General features: G+C 27.6%; 2 protein-coding genes across 8 annotated transcripts in view; one reads left to right on the forward strand and one right to left on the reverse strand.

The window, feature by feature from the left end:
* LOC107166179 (alpha-tocopherol transfer protein-like) overlaps positions 1-17,199 on the forward strand; it is a 22,420-nt gene continuing 5,221 nt past the window's right edge. Inside the window, exons 1-8 of one of the 6 annotated variants that reach the window (XM_015514739.2) lie at positions 3,653-3,805; positions 10,204-10,381; positions 10,492-10,657; positions 11,518-11,770; positions 13,128-13,238; positions 13,368-13,470; positions 14,280-14,434; positions 15,254-16,850. In XM_015514739.2, the coding sequence (XP_015370225.1) occupies positions 10,225-10,381; positions 10,492-10,657; positions 11,518-11,770; positions 13,128-13,238; positions 13,368-13,470; positions 14,280-14,422 (933 nt within the window). In that variant the 5' untranslated portion in view covers positions 3,653-3,805; positions 10,204-10,224 and the 3' untranslated portion in view covers positions 14,423-14,434; positions 15,254-16,850. Of the gene's footprint in view, positions 201-755; positions 1,075-3,652; positions 3,806-9,244; positions 9,504-10,203; positions 10,382-10,491; positions 10,658-11,517; positions 11,771-13,127; positions 13,239-13,367; positions 13,471-14,279; positions 14,657-15,253; positions 16,851-17,199 lie in introns of those variants that run through there. The other 5 variants (XM_015514741.2, XM_015514742.2, XM_015514740.2 and 2 more) reach the window with 5 other exon arrangements.
* Positions 14,653-17,199, reverse strand: part of LOC107166178 (acetylcholine receptor subunit alpha-like 1) — a 14,059-nt gene continuing 11,512 nt past the window's right edge. For both annotated transcript variants that reach the window (XM_015514737.2, XM_015514736.2), the window contains 2 exons: positions 15,878-16,478; positions 14,653-15,364 (listed from right to left, as the gene is read on the reverse strand). In XM_015514737.2, coding sequence (XP_015370223.2) covers positions 15,179-15,364; positions 15,878-16,478 — 787 coding nt within the window. In that variant the 3' untranslated portion in view covers positions 14,653-15,178. The remainder of the gene's footprint in view (positions 15,365-15,877; positions 16,479-17,199) is intronic.

Consider the following 17,199-nt stretch of genomic DNA (forward strand, 5'->3'; position numbering starts at 1 on the left):
AGCATTCGAACTCGAGCTTCTTAAGTATTCTAAGAAAACAAATAAATCGATAAAATAGACGCAAATTTATAAAATATTCTAATTTAAAATATTATTCGTTTTTTTAATAAATTGTGTTGTCACGGGCGTGAGTTTATTTATCAAAGTGCCAAACGATTTATCCGAAGCAACTGAAATATTTATCAACCCCGAGTACATCGGTAAGGTCATTATTGTATTATACAATTTTATATTTAAAATGTAGGTGTATTACTGAATTTTATTGAATACAAATTGATGTAAATTATACATTTTCACTACGGAATAGAATTTATTTAATTTTAATATTCATGCAACATTTTACTGGCCATGGCATACAACTTGGGGAAACTTTATTTGGTGTTTATAACTTGTAAACTTTATATGTTTTTTATGTGTGGTTTATATCAATTTATAGTGATAAATTAGTTTTAATTTGACGAATAAGTTGGAAAATTCATAGTTAATTTTGCGGATTTGTATTAATCTTAACCATCTATGGGAAGTAACTAGGTTATAATATCTATACGAAATTTTGAACAGTCCGGAAAGTGTTACACTGATACAAATTTGCACTGTCTATAATATGTTATGGGCGGTCCTGGATTGCGTACAAATATCAAAAAGATAACTTGTTTGCGCACAAAATTATCATTAGTTTGGGAACAGTTGAGCCATATAAAATGTAAGACACACGTTTTTCACACAGTTATAATTTCAAAGTGCCTACTTACGTATATTTTCCTTTTTAATTTGATATATTTTTCACCGGGACCTGCAGTGTATTTCGTTCATGAGCTGAGCTTTGATACGATATTTTACTGAGCCCATACATAGAATCTCTTTGCCGCGGTGGCCATTCATATTTTTAATAATTTATTAAATTATACATTTTCTAATTCTGTTTCGGCTAAAGAATTGCATTTATTGTCTAATGTATCTGGAAATGTGGAGAGTAAAATTGATTTATGTAATGAGCCTAATACCGTTCGCTTGAATACAGTGTTGGACCTTAAAACATAAGACTTACGGCTTCCGCATGGTTATCATTTTCAAGTACGTATATTTTCCTATTTAATTTGGTATACCATTCATCAGGTCATCAATGTTTTCTCCACAAACTAATACTGTAATTACTTGAGAGAATCTTTGCTAAGTTTATTATGAATATTTTTGATGGCTCTTGTTTTGAAAAAATACGTCTGTTATTCGATGTATGAGAGTGTAAAATGTATCATCGAAATGTGCCTATGAAACAATTATTTGGTCATACGTTATTGAAACTTATATAAATTATTGTGTACGACCGATATTTTAAGTCAATTACCAATTATATTTGATTTTAGGTAATCGAACTCAAGTAATAATATTATTAACTAGTTTAAATTTAACAAAACCGACTTTCGATCCAAGTCATAAAGTCACAATTTTACAATCGTAGAATAAATACGACAATTGTGAGCAAACATCTTAAATGGAATTTTTTAAATATATAGTTCTTGATTATAAGAAATAAAATATTTTGGATTGTTGTTCACATATACAGGATGATTCTTTTAAGTGGGTACACTAATTATCTCGAAAAGTATTTATTTTTTTCAAAATATTTTTTTACATGGTTTCAAGTTGTTAAAAACCCAACGTTGTTATTAAAAAATTATATTTTTAAATATTTTTTATCCTTATCATTTTTTAAGTTTTTTACTTTTTTGAATGACAATATAGAGTTTTAATTTCATATTCCAAAGCAGAATATTTTTCTAAGTATTATTTTGATTCATAAAAATCGAATTTAGGACGAGTAGTTTATGAGTTATAAGTATTTAAAGTTTATATTGGCAGAGTGGAGTGGTACAGGGTTACCCCGCAAAATGTCTGTCCACTACTCTGCTTGTCTAAACTTTAAATACATATTAACTCATAAACTACTCGTCCTAAATTCGATTTTTATGAATCAAAATACTTAGAAAAATATTCTGCTTTGGAATATGAAATTAAAACTCTATGTTGTCATTCAAAAAAGTAAAAAACTTAAAAAATGATAAGGATAAAAAATATTTAAAAATATAATTTTTTAATAAAAACGTTGGTTTTTTAACAACTTAAAACGTTGTAAAAAAATATTTTGAAAAAAGTAAATACTTTTTGACATAATTTGTGTACCCACTTAAAAGAATCACCCCGTAGACATAAAGTACGACGTAGTGTGCCTATAGTTTTTTGAGTTTTTTCTTTTTTTTATTTTGCGAGTAAATCGGTGTCAACATACGTTGATTAAAACTATAAATCTATAGGCACATACAATTGATTTTTCTAAACATACTGCGAATCGTGTACAAATGGTTAAATATTTTTGAATAATAATCGATTGATGTGTCATCTTCAAAATCATTTTGAGCGTTACATAAAATATTACATTTTTTCCAACGAATTAGAATTATGTTTACAAAAACTGTTGTGACTTAAATTAAAAAACTATTTTTACTTGTAAACAATTAAGTTTTTTGGTGCTTCTTTAAGTCGATCATTGTCCGATGATTGATATCTCTAGCGGGAGATTAGAGGAAAGAGGAAAGTTTTTCTTACTCGGTAGTCGGTACATAGAACTTCGAAGAAAAAATGTTATGTTTTAAATTATTTTCACGATTCAATCGAAGCACTTGTCTTGCAATCATTGTTCAATTATCAAGGTGTACCTACTAAAACCAGAAATACATTTCATCTCTCCCAATGCCAAAACGAGTTACGATATTTCAGTTTAAAATTATAGGTTTCCCGAAATCAAGTTTCAGCCCTATTATTTATTCAACGATTGCTTCTTGTCGAATAATAATAATTAAAAATCATAAACTCCAAATTGACCATTGAATAATTGTTTTTCCCATTAAACGTTCTTTGTATAACACATTTTCCTATTTTATAGTATAGTAATGTTATTATTGTGCAGGTAAGTACAATTATGTCGGTATTCGTATATTACGAGCGTCTAGAGTCTAGATCAGGGGTGTCCAAAGTGTATTACGTCAAAGATCACTTATTTTGGTACGGAAAATAAATTAAACTATTAATTATTATTCTTATGTTTGTGACGGGTTTAATATTGTTTTATATTTTATTTACGTTATTTTACGTTAATATTAATTTCCAACCAGAATTATAATATTATTATATAGTGACACCAATAAAATAATAAGCCGCACGTAAACGACGACATACATTGACGTAGATAATAATAATTATTATTTTTTAAATATTTCATGTACATTTTTACCGTTTGATCATATTTTTGACGTAGATTTATCGTTGAACTTTGAATGGTTCTATTTTTAGTTGTTAGTTTAATTATATTAAATAGAAATAAACACAAGAAGTAGTACGCGAAAACAGATTTTGGGAACTTCTACAGCGAATCTGTAGAATCGACAGTTTCAAACTGCAATGCGAATAAAGCTGTATTTGTATATTTGTGCAGTAGAATAAAATTATATCATTGTGGAGAAGTATGATAAACACTTAATATTCATAATTGTTTTTTTTTTTTTTTATCATTTATTTATGCACTCTGTTCGCATCGTTTAATAAAGAATCGCGAGTATGAAAAACTTGTTTGTGTATTATTTTACGTCGACGTGTTCAAGGAAAACCAGTAGAATTTGGTTTGTTGTGTTCTTGGGTATCCGTTTCGTATTTACTTCAGTTAGCTCATATCTATGTAGTGCTGAGAAATAATTTGCACCTGAAAAATAATCATTGTGTTTCGACATTATTTCGAATTTGTATTAAAAAGGTTAGTACACTTATACATATAATTATTATTAAGTTGCGTTTAAATATTTGACTTTAAAATGTAACAAGATAATACCACAAAGTTTAAACGTTTTGTTAATAGTATAGTATGATATATATATTTTGTAAATTGATTTTAAACAAAGCATTTTGTCGAATCAAATAACTGAATTTTGTTTATAATTTAATATTATTTTACCACCTCTCGTTTTCTATTTACAGTTGACACCCATAGGTAATTAAATATAATCATCCTAATTTGTAATATTTAAAATTTAGGAAATACCATGCAAAACAGTCATGTTTTATTAGACTTATTATGTTAAAAGTGTAGATAAAAGAAGATAATAAAGCATGTACTTACTACTAAACTTCAAAATAACGATTCGTAATTATGGGGTCTTTGTTTAAATGTTTCTTATTTTGAATTTTATGTAATTTTATTGACTTCGTCATTTAAATTAGTCATCCATAATATTATTAATATTACGATAGAGAATTTGATAATTTATCGAATTAAAATAATTATGTAAATTTATTCTCTTTATTCATCTTTATATCGTACAACACAAAGTTAATGAACTATTAGTTTAAAGAAATTGGTCCATTTTGTTTTATTGATAATCAAACTGCGTAGTTGAATTCCATGTTTTGGTTATAATTATTTGGAAAAAAGACTGAATATAGTTGTGGACTTTCAGATTATTGGTTGGGCCACCTTCAGTTTAATTTATAAAACTATATTTTCAATTAGTTAATGTATTCGAACAATAAGTTTTTATAAACACCATGATTATCGATAATGCGGAAGAAAATATGATACGTGAGCGTTTTGTAGAAGGTTGATTCAACGATTCAATGCATTTGAGTTAGACCGGATTATAGAGTTAATTGATATTAAATAATTAACTAGCTAAAAGGACCATTTTTTTTTTTCGATTTTTTTATGTTATTTGGTGAACTTGCATTCAATTTCATAGGTCATCATCTTGCGTTAACTTAGAAGATAATACATACACATTAAAATACATAGTGTCCTTGAAAATATAAAATCATATTAGAAAAATTTACAACTTTTGATTTAGATTTTATCTCATGGAAAAAATTATAGATCGCTTCAATGTTCTTGTCGTCGAGGGTATGGTGTAATGAAAGAGAGGAACCTTTTGGATTTTTCGAAAATCAACTTACTTATTCAATTATTTTTATGTATAGGTACTAAATTTATTTAATATTATGTATTATCTATAATATAACATATGAGTTATAAATTCAATCATACTTAAATTTTGTAATTTGTGAATCACTTGTAGTTATAAAAATCTACTATAGTTAGTAATTATACTATAGTTTCAAAATAATAGGTATGCGTTACATTATAACTTAAATGGACCATGCAATATTTAAAATCCAAATGTGTAGTTTGTGTTAACTTAATTAATAATGTCAGATATGAGTTTCAAGGAATTAGCAATATTTTAGAACTTATTGTATGTTGGTAATTTAATCATTATTACGTGGACTTTTATTTTTTCAATTAATGTCACCATCCACTGTTTTTAAGACATCTAATAAAAAGTCACATGCCACTACTTTTATATTAAACAATTTCAAATTAAACATTCATCGTTTCTATTAAAACGTATAAAAAAAAAAATTCAGTGACTTTTGAAATTGAAGTTCCGTTTCTTAAATTTTCAATTATTCATGATGAAAGCCACAAGTTAAGAGTCATTTTTATTTAACAATTATTTACAGCTGAATTTATCAGGCCTTAAAATGTACAAGTGATTTTTTTTCTCATTCTATTATAGAGCCAATTGATAACAATATATTTTGTACGAAACATTTTCTCGGGTTTTAAAGAGGTAATAATTATTAAAATAGCATTTGACGTTTTCAATTTAACTCAAAATTTTAAATATCTAGTTAATACAACGTAGAAGTACTTGGTATAATATATTATCATTTAGTTACCTTTTATTTAATAATAAATATATAATAACAACATTTTTCATTCTTTTATGATAAGGCTGTACTATGCTACATTGCGGAAGTCTGGTTAATAATAATCGAAATATTATTTCAATAAATCCTGTTTTCTCCACGAAACGCACATGCTCGTATATACTATTAGATGATGTATGCAAAGAAACATAAAGGACTTTATACAGCTATGTTACCCAACCGGTTATTAAACTGTAGTTTCGTAGATCCAGCCTTGGATAGAAATGTACGGGTGTCGTTTAAGACGAAGTTCTAAATTCAATGTCATAAAAACGTAAAGATCAATGCCTACAATAAACAACGAATATGTTAATAATGTTATATTGTCATAAAGGAGTGATAATAATATTGTTTTGTCAATAAATAGATGTTTCGATTTTCAGCCATTTATAGGTTTCGTTATTCTTTTGCATTGTCTTTGATTTTCGATAACTTTAAACAATAAAATGGATATTTTCTGACACAAAAGTTAAGTAGATTTACAATCAGAATCTGTTTTAAGAATATCGGCAAAAAAATCTACTGTTTATTGTTAACTATCGATTGGATTCTTTGCCGATGTTATTACTAATTTATTAATAATTATTGTCTTATTTATGTAATGAGACGAATGCATTTCTTATGTTATTCTGTGTGTCGTTTAACTACGGGTTTTTTTTTGAAGGATTATATTTATGTTGTTTCAATCAGAATTGTATTTTTTTTAAATTTATTACTATTAAGTCTATAATTCAAGCATTTTAAAATTTTTTACAGTAATTATTTAATTACGAAATTTAATATACGACATATAACAACTTAAGTAGGTATTTCAAATTAGCTAGTTGAAATTACATTGAGATGTGATGAAAATAATATAATATTTATCATTGCTTTATAGTTTATGAATTATGAAAATAATTTAGTGTTGTCTGTTTGATTGCTTCCTGTTAGTACTAGCACGTGTTTAATTATTATTTTGTGTATTTAATACTCATTAGTTCAAACAATTTTAAGTTATGCAAAATAAACTTGCATCATTCTTGTTTTTGTTTTTGATTTTTATATATTCAATTTGTTATTATAAATATCTAATTCAAGTTGCCTAATTGAATGTTTTAGATAGTGTTTGAGGTATGAAATATTTCACCATGTGATGAGATATTTCACAAAAACGCCAAATATTGAATTTTTTTCTGATACAAATATTAATGATGAATATTTATTAAAAATCTAACCAAATAAAATTATCAATAATGAATAGTTATTGATTGTTTTATAAAATTTTTTGTAAAATTGTGGAGTTAAGTTATGAAAATAAATACAAATAATCTAAATTAAAAAAAAAAAAAAAATTAAAATACTGAAATATTTCATGCATTTGAAACATTTCATGAACTGTTTCACAATTTTAAATTTCATGACATTTATAAACACTTGTTATTTTAGCGATACAATTTCTTCGAATTTCTGGTTAAATTAATGCAATATATACCTTTATATACCTATTTAAATAGATTTATCTAAAGACTAAATAATAAAATAAAATAAATATATGTGTGCCATGTAATTATCTTAATTATTAACTGTAATTATTTGGACAAGGACTTACAAATAATTTAAAATATTAAAATATCAACAATTAAGGTTATTAGTTTACAAAAATAATAATATTAATTACTTGTAAATTAGTATATTCAATTTCTTAAATTGAGTTATACGTGTCAATATATTTAAAAAAATATTTATTTTTGCTAATATTTTTAATTGGATTAAGAGCTTCAAAAAGGATGTTTGGAATCCCTAGGCTACTTTGGATATTTTGGGGCTTCGACAGTGTTCAAGAAAGTGTTTGACTGTGACAGGGTCTTCGTAAGTTAGATACAGTGTTGATTCTTCTTTTTGGATAAGATCTCCATCCTATATTATAGAGTGACTTATACAAAATCTATAGATCATCACTTCATCTTTGAGGTTCAATAAATGTGGTTTAGGACAGTATATTGTGGTAGTATTTTTAATTTATCTTAAAACATATTTTAAATTCTATCAATCATTAAATAGTTTTCATATAGAAAATAATAAAGTATTTTAATATCAGTTTTGCAAACTTTATTATATAATTAAAAAATTTTTTTTTAATTAGTAGATTTACTTTGAAGTTAGAAGTTTGGGTATTTTATAATATCGTTAATTTTTTTTGTAATTTTTTAACTGAAAATTAAATGACACAAAATTAAATTATTTAAAATGTTCCATCTAAACTTCAAACATGGGTCTGATTTAAGATTATTAATTTATCAAGCTTGTTTGAAGATAAAATCTTATTTTTTTTCGATATAACCGACCCATATTACGGAAATTTGTGAATATAATTCTATTAATAACGTATAAACAATCATTGCAAATCTTCATTTTAGGCGAATACGATTTTATATATATATATATTTTAAAATAAAATATCAAAAATGTTAAATATGCAAACATGTGAATAAAAAAAATTGTCTAATTCAATTCAGTATCAGCAGAATCGTATACACAAATATAATAACCAATTTAAGTGGAGTGAAATGACAAAATATGCAAATGCATAGAAATGCTAGACCTAGTAATATTATTATAAATGCATTACGCCTGAATGATATAGGTACTATCAAATGATTCTTTTTCACTCGAAATGTGCTCATAGTATGCTATTTAAAATCAATTATCACTACCTATTGAACATTCCCGATAGTAATCATACCACGAAATTAATGAATTAAAACACATTAAAAAAAATAATAAAAATTCTATGACTTGGTATAAAATATATCCTATATGAAAATATGTAAATTTTAACCCTGTGTTCGTAGTTGTTGCTTTGTTTGTACATTGAAAGATAATATTATATATTATTATCTTGACCTCGTGGTTGTCGATTTCGCTTGCAGACGATACCAATATTAATTTGTTGGCCTTTCATCGTTGTGTGTATGTAAAATGTATGAGAATCTCGACTCCACATGTTATGATATTATATAGTTTGATATTTCTAACATGTTAGTACTATAAATTATGCGATTTACAAAACTCGATTTTCTCATGCATACCTATATACGCGAAACACATGTGTATAATATTATGAACACAATAGTTTTCAATGATAAAAAGAAGTATGTTTTAATTAATACCACCGTTGCGTTGAATACATTTGCAATATTTGCGAAAAAGTCGTTGCAGACTTAATATGGTTACGTCAGTTGGTAATAATTATTGTGTGAAGTAAATAATAAGAACGTAACATTATTCCAGCGATCCGACCCATTGTCACAGGGTCCCACCAATATTTCTACGTCATATTATTATAACGTGAGGCAGCAGTTCAGTGTATTTATTGTATTGTTCGACTTGCGGTTATAAGGTTGGTAGGCACTATGTCGGTACCTAATGGGCAAATATTAACATGGTATACGTTAACCACGATCTCATCGGTTAAATCGTAAGTGCGTAATAGTCTTCGTCGCTGCAGTTGTCGACTTCACTTATGGTCAAAGATGTGGGTAATACGAAAGTAAAACTAAACGGGAATAATTTTGTATCGGTATTATTAGTAGTTTTCCACCAAAGTCTCCATTGGATGTATGTCGATCGGCGCACAAGACATTTTAACATTTCAAGAACACGGTTTGGGCGTCATAGTGTTGATCAAGATTGATTTTAATATTTTCGATGTTAGTCGACTACCGTTTGTTATAATTTATTTTCCTGTGTTCATAATAGTCGTATGTTATGTGAAAAATACAGCTGATTTTAGGACTGAAGATGTTTGAATAAAAAATAAAAAATTAACCACAATAATCCAATATTCATCGAAAGACTTATATTAATATAAAATAAATTACTATTTATAATGTGATACAAACTAACCTTTCCTACGACGTTTAATATACTGTTGCAATATTTGTTATCTCTTTTGAATCTAACCTAAAAATAATTTTTATTTTATTTCATACTATATTAATAATAATAATAATAATAATAATAATAATAATAATAATAATATCAATAGTATGTAGGTATATAATGAATACTGATCCCCGCTAAGATATTAAGAGAACTCGTGTCTCAAATCACATTATAGTTTTTAAGTAATCTTTAGTGTAAAATCACTCTTTATAAAAATTATAGAGGACATTTAGTAAGAGTTATTTATATATTTGAGAATCTGACATATTTATTTTAAGTGTTTATTATAAATTAAGTTAGAGAGAAGAGAGAGAAAACAATCAGTGTTATAACACCCTATATATATAGTGTTATAAATTATAATATCCTATAAAGACTAGGTAGTTTTATTTTTTATGTCGTAACTTAACACTTTTAGATAAGTAAGTATCGGCCCATAAAATACGATTTTCACTCTTTTTACAGTCATATAAACTTTGAATAAAAATGCCGGAATACCACGTGATACCTAACGAAGAAGAAGTGAAAAGATTAAAGAAAGAATATGGTTTGACTAAAGATCAAATCATAAAAGATGTAGCCACGGTCAGGAGTTGGATGCTAACACAACCACATTTGCCCAAATTTCCAGAATCTAAAAATGGTAACTATTATTAATATTATATAGGCTATTATAGACAATTAGTGATGTTTCTAAAAAAAAACATTTTTATCGATTTTTTTAATCATAAAAATATTTATTTGACGATTTAGATGAAATAAATTTTTGGATCGAAGGATTCTTACGACTGACGAAAAATAATGTAGAAAAAACAAAAAACGCGGTAGAAAGTCATTTTCGCTTGAAAACGTTGTTTCCACAGGTCTACGATGTGTGTGATCTACCAAATTATGTGGAGAGTGATCTGTTTGAATATTTGTAAGTAAATCTAGTGTATTACACAGTTCCTATATTAGCTTTCAGAATAGTACAATATTAGGTGTTAGTTTTTACAACTATGTAAAATGAGTTGAAACGATTTTAATTTATGAAAGAGAATTGACCTTAGTGAGTCGTTATTTGTTAGTCGATTTACTCAATTTGATAGGTATTATGCATTCCGAAAGAATAAAAATAAACTTTACACACGAGAATTTATTATTCTTCATGGAACTTATTGAAAATCTTTTGTTATATTTTAGTTTGATTATTGTCACCATGTGCCCAGCATATATTATTTAATGTACTTACATTTTTAAATTCTGATAAAAATACAATTTAAAAAATTAGGATATATGTATATATATATATATATACTGTACACATGTATATATTTTCTGTGTAAAAAAAATTGAGGAATTTTTGGTTTAGTATATTGGATAAATATATAAATTTTGTTGGGGACTTATTGAATTAACAATTATTACAGATCGATTTTTAGAATAATTCAAAACCTGTATAGTTATTATTTCAATTATTTTTTATTGCGGTGCATTTATAGTAAAATAGGTACAATAAAAAATCAAACGGTTTTGGTTTAAATTAATTTTAAAAAAACGAAGGTTTTACAGTTGATTTGTGTTTCTGTGGGGATGGACAAAAGGTTACAAAATATCGGTTACAAAAAAAAAAAAAAAAGATTTGAAAACAAATGTATCCAGTCCAAAAACATTTATGTTAAAAAATGATATAGCATATTATGAGTTATAATATATTTTTTGAGTACCTACTTTGAAACCCTCCGCTATGTGATCAAATCTAATTATTCCAGTACTTATACAGCAGACTTATTTCCACAGGACCATGGTTATGTTGCCCAAACACACGCCTGATGGACTTAAAATAATGTACTACCACTTCAGTGAAACCAATTCACATTTGTTTCGGCCGATCGAGATATACAAGAGAATGCGCTTGATGTTGGATATCTATCAGAAGAAAGGCATCGATTTTACTGGTATACACGTTTTGATTGACACGAGGCACATTACGTTGTCACACATAAGTCAGTTTGACTTGTTCCAGCTGAAGAATCTCATCAAACATGCACAGGTCAGTAAACATTGCTTAAATAATGCAATGGTTTTTTTTTTTTTTTTTTTTTAAGAACAAACGAATAAAGTGCGATTAATTTCCCAAATAATAAATATAATTTTTTTTTTCATCTGATGTATTAAGTTTGATAGGTTGTTACTAATAATTTTGTTAATATTTGTTAGGTTACCTATGTAACAGTTATTGTATAATATTATATACCATTTCAACTAGTTATACCATATATTTATTGTTATGTAAGTGAAAAATAAACTTAGTGACTACGTATAATATTATAATATAGGTGCCGGTACAATACAGAAAATATCAATAAGTAAATAATAAGTAAAACGGTGTCTTAAACAAATTGATGGACGATGCACGTTTGGACACATTGACCCAAAATTCAAAAAGTTTGGGTACAACAGGCATGCATTTTTTGAGCACATAAAATAAAATGGTATTAGGCGTAAATAACCATAATTTTATTTGGAAAATCAGAGAGAGCTTAGGTTTAATAAAGTTAATATTAGCATACGTAAACAAACTGTTTTCGATTAAGTTGAAAAAAAAGATGAAGGTATGACAAAAATAATAGTTATTGATTTTCGTAGATGTATTATGTGTTTTTTTATTTTTGTATTCATTAATTTTTATAGATTTTATATTACATAGAGAATGTATAAACATAATGATTAATATTATATTTTTTTGTTAAAGTTGTAAAAAGTCTTTGATAGACGATTATAACTTTAAGAGTCAACCAATTCATGGCGTATCCTGGATGAGGCTAATATAAAATATGGGCTTTAAATTTAAGTTAAATTGTAAAATAAAATACATTTTCATAAAATTTTACTAAAAAATTGTATTTTAACATAAATTTGTTTTTGGGCTTGATATACGATATGGTGTTGACCGATTTTTTCTTAAGATTTTCGTTATTATGGTTCGCTAATATTAACAAAAACAAACTCATGGTTCATAGATTTTCCCTAAAGGAGAAAATTATTATAGAATAGCATACTATGGCGGCGAGGGTTTTAGTTATTGATTTTAGTCATCTAAATAAATGGTGTACTTAAAGTCTAAACGTGTGAGAGTATCCATTGCACTGGTAAAAATGATTATATAGGTACCTAAGTGTTTTACGGTCAAGGTTATGAATGAGAAACGTTAATGCTTCTTACAGATAATAACCAATGTGTCATATAATTATATAATTTTCATAAATTTATTTGGAAATACCGAATATTATTAAATAAATAAAAGGAAATTCTCACTTTGGGTTGGCACTTATGTCATTCCGTGACGTCTGACGACTTAAACAGTTTATTTGACTGTCAATATTATTAAAATTACTGTAATTTTTCAGAAAGCATATCCATTGCGTCTGAAACACACTCATATTTTGTTCCCGCCAAGTTTTATTGACGTAGCCAAAAATATTTTAAAACCATTTGTGTCGAAAAAAATGTTTGCCAGAGTAAGTGTTATGCTAATTTTGCACTTAAAATGTGTGTAATGTGTGTGCTTTAGTACCAACTGCAGCACTGAGTATACATTACTTAATTAAATCGTAATATAATTTTTGAATTATTATTAAAATTTTTAGTTATCTTTCCACAAGAACCTCGAAACTCTCTGGGAACACATACCAAGAGATTCACTTCCCATTGAATACGGAGGATGTAATGGTAATTTGGACGTGATCAGAGGTAAAAATTACTATTTATTAGACTCACTAATAATTATTTCATAATATTATAATGTATTGACATTATATTTAAATGGTAGGATTTATCGTTTCTATGATGTTTATAAAAATAGAGAGAAAAAACATAAATAATGTATTGTATTGGTTTCTTATATGATTTAAACCTATACATGGACTATAATATGTATAGCTATATAATGAGTGACAAAATTATGTGATAAATTAAATAGCTATTGGTCTAGTCAATATTTCATAAAATGATGAAATACCTATTGGAAGGCCGTGTCATTATCTTATTTTAATAAATAAAATAAGGTTATTGTTCATATTTGCAACAAAATGGCTCGATAAAATTATTTAAATTTTTTTAAATGTCAAATCATTTTTTGGAGAATTTATTGAAAATAGCCAAATTGTATGTCTATTTATTTTTAAATTTTGACTAGGAAAACAATTATTTAAGTTAAGCTGTTTATTATTTTTTACAATAATTTGAATTGCCAATATTATTTTTGATTAAATTGATTAGAAACAAAAGATTTTTCTTCAAAATATTGTTTTTTGACATTTTGTAACATAAATAAATCTTAAATTATTTAATATTCATATAGTTTTCATAATTATTTTCATACGTTTATCTAGAATATATTTTTCAATCTTCATTTTCAGTTCTAAAAGTTCCACTTCACATATTATTTATAAACTGTAAATGTTTGCTATATATAGTTCAGAAATTTGACATAATTACATTTTGGCTCCATAGTGTAACACATTGAACATTAATCATATAAATAATATATTATGTTTCAGAGGAATGGAAAACGTTGATATTGAAGAATAATGATTGGTTTTTGTCTAACGTAAATTATAAATCAGACGAGTCTAAAAGGCCGAAGAAGAAAAAGTCGATTTTATACGAAAAAATTTCGTTTAAGACTTTGATTTTGGACTAAAAATTTGTGAGGGTAAATTATATCAACATTTTAGTATACAATTTTATTTTTAAGTTCAATAAATCATGTCTCAATCTCTTTTATACTTTGGTACATAAAATGTGTATTTATCTTTATGTCTTAGGTTTAAATTATGTTTAGTATAAATTAAGTGTAGTGAGTGTTTTTATTACTTATATAATTAATAATTTGTTTTTATGTATCTAAAAAAATAAATAACGAAAAAAGAATTAATTACATCATTCGTTTATTTTCAAGAAACCAAATGACATGAGTTGTAATGACAAAGCATTTATCTGAATAACTTAGTGAGATTCAACTCAGAGGTTGAATATTTAAACAAATGCGGGTCATATTATACTTAGTCTCAGTATTAAACGAAATAATTTCAAATCATAACAATATAAGTTATACAATATAATAATATTATTATGATAACTGATGGCACCACGGTCAATGGCTGCATTCAATAATAAATCTAATGATAATCAATAATAATTTATAACAAATAAAATATGAACTGTTAAACGATAATTATTGATAATATTATATTGTTTTATCGGCAACAACGTTTCACACCATTCATGAAAAATCAATTATAAAAAAAACAAAAAACATAATATATAATAAAAACTTGATTATTAGTAAAACGAAGTATATTTTATACATTATTATAGGATTGTTATCGATTAACTGTTTGTATTCACTAAGTTGTTTACTAAAAAATGTCATTGAGCTTTGTATTGTTGTGGTGTCTCATAAAATGGCTTGCAGTTTCTTTTTCGCGATTTTCGAGTAAACAACGTCGATGGGCTTTGTCTTGTCGTACAGGGCCGGCGCTTGGAATATGATCAAGGCCGTTCCGATGAGACAGGCGCACGTAAATATCCACAGGAACAGCCTGTCCAAGACCATGGCCACGTATTGCCAGTCTTCGATGATCTACGGAAAAAAAGAACGATAAAACATTGGTATACCACTACATTGGAAGGCGAGTTATCGAAAGCACAATATAACTGTTATCTACACAGCAGTATTACAATAATAATATTATATTAAATGTTCGGTAATGTTTTTGAAAATCCGAATACCCGTGGAAGTAATACACTCAGTAACTGCACCTTGTGAGTATTTTATTTTATTTGTGTAATTTTAACGATGAGAATTCGGATTAGAATCAATAAAAAACCTGTCGAACGAAAAAAAAAACCATCCGTTAAGACTCTGACTCACTCTAACAGCCTGCATCAAAGTCACTCTCCCCTACTGACCTCCTAGTTATCTAATCACCTAGGGGCCGGTTTTCCGACCTAGGTCGATATTTTATATATTGCAGGTTTCCCGCTGTTACAGCTATGGTCTAAGTTCAACATCATTTGTCATAAAAAATAAAGACTACGAAATTTCGCACGCTCTAAGTTCTTCTAAACCACCTGCGATGACTACACCACTCACCTCGTCGAACTTGTCTTGGTTCTTGACGTGTTGAGCAATGAACTTTGCGTCCTGAATAGTTTGCATGGCCGGGTCGTGCCTGGGCTGCTGGTCCACCGGACATCCGTGCTGGTGCTGGTGATGATGGTGATGGCTTTCGAACGTCGGGCTGGCCAGACCGTCGTCCGTCGTGGTCGTCGGGCTGAACATGTCGTCGTACTCGTCCTCTGCGTCGAGCTCGATGGCGTCCTCGTCCTCGTCAGACGCCATGTTCACCACCGTGTCGTTGGACCCGGTCACGATGCCAGCACCGGCGCTCACACCCGGGCCTCCGCTCACCCCGCCGGCGCACACGGCCCTGGCACCGCAGTACCTGGACGACGGCAGAGGTGGTGGTACGTCGTAATCGAAACTATAACCGCGGTTGTAGCCCAAGTACTTGTCGATCTCAGACGGCACGTCGAACACGCCCGACAGGATTTCACCGTGCTTTTCGTCATCGTCGTCATCGTCTTCGTCGATCGAGTCTCCTTTCTTTGGCCGTTCGATGAACAGCACCTTGGGTAGAATCTGGATAAACAGTTTTACTACCCACGGTCTCATTTTGTGCGTCACTGGCGACCTGTGAAATCAAAACAGTTCGTCAATCGTATATTATGTCAATACACAATATTATAATATCCTGACACCTGTCGTTTTGACTTTACTATATGTCGAGAGTGGCTAACCTGCGTGATATAACTACTCGAAATTTCAAAATAATATTTTTAATACTTAGAATACTTGCAAAGTTGTAATTGTCGAATTTGACGCCAGAGTTGAGCGCGTCGCGCGTAGGGTAACTTTTTTGTGTTCAAATAATATTTTTGATACCACTTAATTAATAATTACCAAACCGGTATTTATTATTAATATTGAAATTATATTACAATATTGTCTTACACTATATTTAATGTATATTAATTATTGAATATAATTTAATTAAATTTTAAAATATTTTTATGTTTTTATAATTGTAAAATAAATTCTTAAATTCTAGTATTATTCAATGAAGCATGGGGTTCCCATAAATTATTTATATCACAACATTAAAAATGTATAAATATCTAAAGCATGTCATCAAGATTAATTGTCACAATTTTAAATTTTAGTCGTTTAAATCACTTTTAGTTTTAGTTTTATGTCAATTTAAAACATCTTAAAGTTTTAATCAACGAGATGGTTTATTTTTGTGTATTATACATTAATATTATCAAAAATAATGATATATCGCTAACTATGTATTAATAATTTAATACATCTAGAGAAGCATAGAATAAGAACTATAGGTAGTACTCTCATAT

Source organism: Diuraphis noxia, unplaced genomic scaffold (assembly GCF_037042655.1).
Source record: "Diuraphis noxia isolate RWA-SAM2 unplaced genomic scaffold, SU_Dnox_SAM2 contig0005, whole genome shotgun sequence".
Lineage (NCBI taxonomy): Eukaryota > Metazoa > Arthropoda > Insecta > Hemiptera > Aphididae > Diuraphis > Diuraphis noxia.